The sequence below is a fragment of the Corylus avellana genome, chromosome 2, assembly GCF_965113065.1.
Source record: "Corylus avellana chromosome 2, dhCorAvel1.hap1.2, whole genome shotgun sequence".
Taxonomy (NCBI): Eukaryota; Viridiplantae; Streptophyta; class Magnoliopsida; order Fagales; family Betulaceae; genus Corylus; species Corylus avellana.
The window spans coordinates 41,208,632-41,217,830 of record NC_142491.1 but is presented as its reverse complement, the minus strand read 5'-3'; the positions used below and the strand labels follow the sequence as shown (position 1 = coordinate 41,217,830).

General features: G+C 34.6%; 1 protein-coding gene across 1 annotated transcript; it reads right to left on the bottom strand.

Moving 5' to 3' along the window:
* Positions 1 to 2,775: 2,775 nt before the first annotated feature.
* RHA2A (RING-H2 finger A2A) lies at positions 2,776 to 3,723 on the bottom strand. Its single transcript, XM_059571953.2, has one exon. It carries the CDS (start codon positions 3,592 to 3,594, stop codon positions 3,079 to 3,081), a length of 516 nt encoding a protein of 171 aa, XP_059427936.1. The 5' UTR covers positions 3,595 to 3,723; the 3' UTR covers positions 2,776 to 3,078.
* Between the last annotated feature and the right edge of the window lie 5,476 nt (positions 3,724 to 9,199).

Below are 9,199 nucleotides of genomic sequence, written 5' to 3'. Positions count from 1 at the left end.
TGGCCCCTTGGACTCTCCTATCGTTCTTTCAAGTTTCATTTTTCTAATTTTGGATTTCCCATAATATCCTTTTGTACTTTTTCTAGTTTTGCACAAGACAAGTGCATAGTTTTCATAAAAATAGAAGGCAAGAAAAACAACGCAATTACTAGCATTATCATTTGATAGACAGCACTTTCTTATTAGAATTTACCATTTAGGTTGAATTATAATCAAATTCTAGAGATTTAATTACTTTATTTCTCATATAAATAAGAGATGCTCTTATTGTAAGTAATCCAAGTGACTAAGAGACGCTTTAAGCTCTTCTATAGTGGTGAATGCATGAGTCTAATGCCGAACCATCCCAAAATTTATTGTCTATTTTTTCTCTCTTTACTTTTGTTATCCTCCCTTAGTTTATATTTTACATAAATTGTTGTATTAGAAGGTGTAAACAAATGAGTATACACGTGAGTGTAAAAGATTGAGCCCCATATTGAAAATATGTCATAAGTGTGAGTAGATAATATAACATATTTAAACTCAAATTTATAGATCTAATCCTTTGGGTTTAGTGATGTCCTAATATAGTACTATATTATGGTATTACTAAAAGACTTTTCAATGCGTCAATCTCCCTAACAAGTGGTATTTGAGTTGATGATAAAGAAGTGGCGTAGACAGGGACAAAGGTCTTTAGAGTAAGGACAAAGGTGCACGGTATCGTCATGGTCAAGATTCCTTGAAGTAAGTAACAAATGTTCATGACATGAGGACAAATGAAAGTCCTTGAAGTAGAGGTAAAGGTGGGCATGGATGAGGGTCTCTAAATTAAGGGGGCAAAGATTGATGGCACGGGCACAAACAAGAGTCCGAGAGTATGAGCAACAGTTCATAGCACAAAGAAATTCATATTACACACAAATAATCCTGGAGCTAGGCAGCCCATAAAATTGATAAAAGCTCTTCTGTTTGAGGGAGAGTGTAGCAAAGTTGTACGAACTTGTATGCGATTATTTAACAATGAATTTGGCTTATGTACTATAAACAAAACTATTGTCTATGTGATGTTTTTTCAACAGTTATGATTTAATTTTACTGTCTTCCTCTCTTTCTTATTAAAAAAGCTACCATTGAAAAAAATTACTGTTAATTTTCATACACCTCCTTTAGCCAAATCCTTAAACAATAGCCTTGATCTAACAAGGGACAAAGTTTTTCATAAGAGAAGCCAAAGCATGAACAAGTATCGAACTATGCCTATATATATATATTTTCCAGATAAAGTTTGAAAACCGGGGGCGATGCTCACAGCCCGTGGTTACGTCAGGGACCTTGGACCGAACTGGATTTGAACATAACAACATCAATTAATTGGTTAATCCGACATTAGAAATGATATTTAATGAATCTAAGTACAACCTGTACACATTTTGCACGAATTACAAAAATGATGAATCAATTTTCCCACATCATAAGTTATTAACGTGGCAACCCATGATTGGAATGTTGAGCAACAAACATGACCTAACAATTTTGTTCTGTTTTTTCACTCTCGTTGGGATCAAAGCTTTAATTTATTAAACATGAAATTAATTAGTCTAATCCGTATACATGATTGAGAAGTAAATGTGGCTATTTATGACACCCCCATTCGATAAGTACGTCATCTTATTATGTGATTCCACCAATTTCGTTCTCAAGGTAATAAGCGGCTCTTGTTCACTGAAGAAAATATATTTGGAAACTTTTTACGACAAAACTATTTATAAATTGATAATTCATAAATTAATTAAATAATTTATAACATTGGCATCCCTCTCCTTGGCTACATGGTCTTTTGTTCACATTGTAGCTAAAAACAACTCTCTTTTTAAAAAAAACAAAAATATAACAAATAATTAAAATAAAAAAGTAAACATTAAATTTTATCTTTATATAATTTCATAACACTTTTTTTAATTTTTTTTTAAAAAAAAATTACTTGAATAAGGAAATGGTACAATGGATAAAATAAAAAAAAAAAATAGAGAGCTTCTCAATATCAACCCAAAAACAAAAAACCACAATATAAAAATATAGGTTAATAACTTTTTTAGTACCTCGATTTTTAGGTTTTTTAATTTTCTCCCTAGGTTTGAAAACATGACAAAACTCGTACCTCAAATTTTGAAAAAGACCGAATCACCACCTCCAGTTTAAAAAAATCTATGGGGTTGCCGAACCACCCTCAGTTTGACCTTAGAGCCACCCCCAAAGCCGGTCTAGGGGTGGCCGAGCCATCCCCAATGGCCTTGTGGGTGGCTAAGCCAAGGGTCACTCCTAAGGTCAAACTGAAGGTGGTAAGTGGTGATTCGGTCTTTTTCAAAATTTGGATAACTAAATTTGTGTTTTTTTTAAAACCTAGAGGAAAAAAAATAAAAACATTAATATCCAAATATCAAAAAAGTTATTAACCCTAAAAATATACACAAAACCTAAAATTTAGGGCAAATGAGTGTTCGCCTAAAAAAAAAAAAAAAAAAAAAAAGAGAGCCATATAAAGCGATTTTAGAAGAAAAAAAATAATAATAATAATAAATAAGGCAAAACAACTTCCGCCAAGAAACTTTAACGACCGCTTGACAGAAGTTAAAGTAGAAAAGGCACTGTCGTAATCCGAAGAAGAAAGAAGAGGAGGAAAGACCAACAGCTTCCCGAAAGCACAAGAGGGAAAATACCCACTTTCTTTCTTTTGGGAAAAGTAGGAAAGAAAAGTAACTCCAAACAACAAACATATTCTAGTAGTAGTAGTAGAAGTGGAATTACAGAGCGAGCGAAGCCCATCCTTATTATAACCACTAAAAACGTGGAAAATGTACAGCAGTTAAAAAGAACCCTCCAGAGCTCTTCAAAAAACACCAAAAGAAAAACAAAAAGGCAATCCACGTTCAAAACTGCCACCGACCCTCCAAAATAATACTCTAAAGTTTTAATTTTCAAAGAAGAAAAAAAAAAAAAACACCATTTATCGTCATAATTAATCAGAGGTGGCATCGTTATCATCATCATTATCATCACTATCGGACTTTCCTAGTCGGTGTTTACCAGGCATCATCACCGCAAAGAGAACCACGAGATGAGGTCAGCGCCCACGCGCCGGTGCGCAAGAGCCACGCGCTCGTCAGAAACCAGGGGCGACCGACACAGAGGGCAATTAAACTTGAGGTGGTCAAGCCAGCCATCGAAGCACTCCTTGTGGAAGACGTGGCGGCAGGGCAGCCTGCGCACGTGGTCCCCGTCTCTCATCGCGTTTCTGCAGACGACGCAGATGGGCCGGTCCATCGGGTCCGTGGTCGGCCCAGCACCATCCTCGGCAGCGGCATACTCGTATGAAAACGCCTGGTTGTTATTGAGCTGATCCGCCAAGGCGATGAGGCCAGCCAGGCCCGACCCGACTGCGCTCAATAGACCGTCGTCGACGCGGTTCGGGTCGAATCTGGACAGGCCCAGCGAGTGGAGAAGGCCGAATAGCAAGGAGCGGAGGTAGGCGACGCAGTTGGCGAAAAGCGCCACAAGTAGTAGTGGGATCGAATCCGATGACACGTCGTTCAGCTGGCTCTGTAACCCCATATCCTCACTTTTAGTTATCGGATTTCCAGTTTTGTTTCCTCTCTTTGAGAGCAATCAGAGAGAGAGAGATGGTGAGGGTGTGAAGAGGAAGAGAGAGGGTTCGAGGGAATATATAAGGGAGAGGGAGAGGGAGAGGGAGAGGGAGAGAAGGGGGTTTACGTGGGGCGGGGATAGGGAAGAGAGGACAGGTTGGTAGCGTGTGGTGGTTGTAATGTTAGCGTGTGATGAGTGGTACCAAAATAACGCTGTGCCTGAAGAGTGGAAGATTTTGGGTCTGATCGAGGCCATATGTGCTTATAATAAGGGACCATAGCTCTCTCGAATATTAATGCTCATGTATTGTATTCATGCTAACATGCTCTTTGTCATTTTTCCTCTTCATTTTGGAAATGCCAATTGCTAAATATCTTATATCTTATACTGAAATAATCATTTTTTTTAGAAAATTCAATTAATATTACTATATTTAATCAAATAATCATTTTTTGTCGTTAAAAGGTAACTCAATCAACTCAGATTACGCTTAATGAAGCGGAGATCACTAGTTCGAATCTCTCTCATTCCCTTAAACGGACGTGTGAAAAAAAAAAAAAAAAATCATTTTTTGTCCAAAAAGTGCGCATCCAGGGCTCAGCCTCAGCGTGGGGTGCATGTGGAAGAAACAGTACTTGAAAAAGTGTCTCAAGATGTATTGGGCATCACATGAACGTGGGTCAATGAGGCAAAATCGTAAAGCCCGTACAAAAGAAACAAGTGGGGTGGTAAAGAATCTTTGGGTTAGATTGTGTAAAAAGCTTGCGTCGTCTTTCAGTTTTAGATTGTTAACCACTCATTCGTCGTTAAAAGGATAAGTAAATACTTTAGTGATAATTACTTACTGCTTCGGCATAGCGTTTCAAAGTCAAATGTTTCGAGTAATACATTTTTACTTTTTTTTTTTTGGTATAAATGATTATTATTTGTAAATAAATAAACATTTCAAAGTAATATCTTTTTTGTGTTTTTATTTTTTTTATTTTTTTCCTGTTTAACTTTTCAATAATTTTAATTTTTAAAAATGATTATTTTTTTATTTTTAAAAAAATAATAAAATAATAATAATTAGCCCCAATTGCTCTATTTTCACATTATAATATTTAATGGTCATGCTTTTTTGTCTATTTTCTTTTTACCAAACTCCTCGTCCTCTTCTTTACCAACCCCCACCTCCACACACTCTCTCTCTCTCTCTATTCATACTCTACAATATAAAAAAGAGAAAAATATGCATAAAAAACTAAAAGAAAAAAAAAAGAGTGTTAATAATATATACCACCTGTGAATATTATGCCATAATATACTTTCTTTAAGTGCTGCTGTGGTGATATATATTCACATCAGTATTAAATTATTCGTTTTATCGGTCAAATTTTATTGCTTAATTTTTCGGTTAATAAGATACACGAAGAAAAACTAATAAACCGAAAAAACCACTCCTCCAAAGCCTCGTGCCTCTCTCTCCCCTCGAGCTCTTTCGAGAGTCTTTCTAGAGTGCAAACTTTGTCTTTCTTTTTTGCGTCATCTTCTTTCTTTCTTCATTTACTTCTTTCTAACAATCGATTGAGACTAACCCGTCAACATTAGGAAAATGAGGAGATGGAATACTCAAAACAAAGAAAAAGCAATATTGGAAATAATACTATATTTAGAAATAATATTAAATAATATTATATTAAATCTAGTGTATCACAATGAATAGCTATAAATTGCTATTCACGGTAGCAGTTAAGGTATAATAGCTAATATAAAGCTATTCTGTTGGAGTAAAAAAAAAAGACAAAAATAGCTAAATGTAGCTAATAACTCATTTTTAGCTACACTGTTGGAGATACTCAAGCAAAACAAAGTCTTAATTCCTTAGCTTAATGTCTTTTTCCATAATTAATCTTTTACTTAGAAGAGTTTGGATTACAAGGTTTTCATTTTTTTTTTTTTGGCCGGTTTCATAGGTCAAATTCTAAACTTGCACGAACTTTATCTTGACTTGGTCCAACTTTCCCAACCTTGTATGTTTTTTCAACATATCTCAATCCAAGGAACTCTAATTTAAGGTAATCCTCATGGCATATAAGCTATTTATGCTTTTTCTACTAAAAAATCCTAAAGCAAGTTGGCCACTAAGTGTATGCTGTAGCTAGCACAAAACCAGAAGAGGATGGATGGATCCAGTTGCAATTAGGAAAGATATTATTATGGTGATTCTTTTGAGCTTCCCCTTGTTTCCCTCCACCGATTATTTTGGTAATCCCACTTGGTTGGATGTAAATATCATTTAAATTCAAACAACTTTGTCCTGGTCAGGATGCTGCCTCATGGGTGGTAGTTGATTAAAAATAATTAAACAGGTTTAAGTTACATTCCATGTGCTATGGCCTTCTAATTATTAGACAAGACATTTGATTTGAGCACTCCAATATTTATCATATACAAATTAACTACAATGAGACTTTTATTTTTTATTTTTTATTTTATTTTGAGAGTTTGGAGTGGGGTAAGTGATTGTGATTTGCCCACGTGTTTGAACAGCTAAGACTTATTTGGACAAGTGACTCCTCAAATAATTGCACATAATTTCAATGTTAAAAATCTATCAAACCGAAAAATAAGAAGAAAGCACAAACAATCATTCACAAATACAGAGATTTATGTAGTACACCACTAAAGGTTACATCTACTGAGTTTCAGCGAGATTTCATTATTTATTGAAAAACAATACAAGAGGCATCGCCCATAAAAAAATCCTAAAATTAGAAGCGACTATATAAATTCGACCCACAACAGGTCAAAACACCAAAACGAGCCAAAAAAATTTCATTTAAACCAGAGCGCTTCTAGCGTCAAAATGTATTCAATTCAATTTGTTACAGCAGTTTTGGAAATGAATTTAGTGAAAGGTTTGATTTTTCCTATGCTAAATGATTGGTAAATAGAAGCGAAGGAGTGGGTGGATCGAAGAAAAGTGCCCCATTTGGAGAGAGAGAGAGAGAGAGGGGGGGGGGGGGGGGGGTGGGGGAGGGGGTGGCCAAATCAGAAAGCAAAAGAATTGTCACCAAGATTTCCAACATGCATGTGATTAATAAACAAGTAATAACAAGTAAATGGTTATGACGGTTTGGGCGGTGGAGGGATTAGACAAATAATTAAGACAGGGACCAACTCTCTGCGAGAAAGATTTTCCGTGATCTCAGGCTCTCAGCTATAATTATCATTCAAATTACAGGAGTAGATAATAAGGCCTACAATAATTAAAAGTTCAGCAGACACGCATGATGCAATCTTCACCGTCCACCAAGATCTGCGTATCCGCCGGCCCTTACTTTATTCTTTTTTTATTTTTTTTAATAAATATTTTAAACTTTATTTATAATTTAAAAGCTCGAAAATTATATATATTACACTATCAACAATACAGTTAGGTGTCTGCTTTATCCATATCTGATCAACAACCTTATGTTCTTCTATTTTATTATACTATGAGCTCTATCATTACCCTCCCCCACCTTTTTTTTTTTTGGTGCATATTTTTTTTTTCCTATTTTTCCAAGTATTTAAAACACCTCTAATATTCTCTCCAATTTGTCCAAAACTATTCTATTATTATCCGAAATCGCATCTCCTTCAAGAATAATTCTTCGCAACGCCAATTATTTGAATTTTGCAGTGTACAGGTTGGTTTGTTAGAACCCCCCACTACAAACACAATTTCTCCATAGTCTCTCGCTACGATGCCAATTCTTATATGTTTATCTATTGTCGTATTCCAATTAACTTTAAGAACACTCTTTGGAGGACTTTTTTCACACCATTGAAACTTAATTTTGATTATTTTTAATTTTTAATTTTTTTTTTTTTTTTTTTAGTGATGGTTCCTTTAAAAAATAAATTCAGTATAGTACTCCCTTCAAAATTAAATTCCTAATTTATTCCATGATTTTTTTTTTTTCCTTTTCAATTTATTCCTTGATTGGATATAGTGCACCCTTGCTGGCTGCTGCCAAGCCTGCCATCACGCCTTTGTTCCTTACCACAATCTCTGGTAATCAACATCACTTGTACTAATGAGATAAACGGCTACAATTTTATTTTTTATTTTTTAATTTTTATTTTGGTGTTTTGATATGCATGTTGAGTTGCCATTAAAGAGTAATGTTATAAATTATAATTTTTTTTTCTTCGTAATTATAAGTCAATTTACCCGTAGATCCGCTTTTCTTAAAAGAAGAAAAAAAAAAATCAGTGATGGAGTTAATAAAGGACACAGGTTTTTTTTTTTTTTTTTTTTGCAAATTGGCTTGAAGGAAACTTCATCCAACTCAACTTATAAAATCAGCATGTAAAAAACACTTTTTTTTTTTTTTTAATAGTTAGTGAAAAATACTTAATTTATTAAATAGAATTTTATTCGATCTAATTAGAAAGAAAACTTTATCCATTTACGAATGGGCATCTCACAGATGAAATCAATTGCTTGTTATGAGACTAATATGCCCTTACAAAATAATTTTTTCTCAGACTAATCCTTCTAGATATAATAAAATTAAGATCACCCCAAAAGCACGTCAGGAACAGCAAAATCCTACTTAGGTGTAAAAATCATGGTCTAAGAACTTTTTTAACATATCTTTTTGCATGACAAAAGCTTTAGAAGCTTGGATTATAGGTAAGTCAAGCAAGGGAGAGTATAAAATTGCAAAGATGCTGGAAATAGCAAAGTTATCACCATTATAGAAAGATTGGAATGTCTGTAGAAAATTGTTTTCAAGTGGGTCCTCTCCCCTTCTTTGATCTATCACCAGCAAATTCAACCTGCCCTTCATTCTTATTTGTGACCAATTAAATTTCCTGTAGCACTTTTCCAAAGTACCTATAATACAACATTAAATAATTGCTAATGTTCTTAGAAGGGTCGAGATAGAATTTGATTGATGACAACAAGAATGATATCATTGACTGAAGACAATGGCATATGAAAGATAGAACACAATACTTTAATACAAATTAAGTTTGGTGGTGGTAAGTGTAACTATGACCCATTGGCAGAGTCTAAGAGTAAAATATGAAAAGTCGATTGGGAAATATTATTATTATTATTATTATTAAGTGAATCAATAGTCCAGAAGACTCTTTGGAAATTAGGTATAGAAAGTAATGGAAAATCATCCCCATTCGTTGTATTTGGGAGGCCACAAAAGGGAACGAGTAATGAAGACTTAAAAAGAATAGAGAGCATCATAAGCTTATACTCTAAAGGCATCTCGAAGTAAATTGAGATTTTATATTTTAGGCCATTCAAGACAAGTGCATCCTACGACTCGTCTCTCTTAAATTGCTCGAATTTCATAAATATTCGGACAACCTAATAACAAGAGATCCTCATCCCCAAAGTGAAGCCATGTACATTAAATCGATTCCTCAGGACCACCAACTTATGATAAGATATGCCTATACTTCTCTTACCCGAGGCTCCCAAAAATCATGCCCTTATCAGGGTATTGCATTTGGGCACCCTGTCAGGACAGTTTTATGTTGCACCCGTCGTATCATGTACACATAAAACAGAGAGAGA

Excerpts from the sequence above, each read along its gene's own strand:
- RHA2A (XM_059571953.2), bottom strand. The coding sequence starts at position 3,594 with ATGGGGTTACAGAGCCAGCTGAACGACGTGTCATCGGATTCGATCCCA.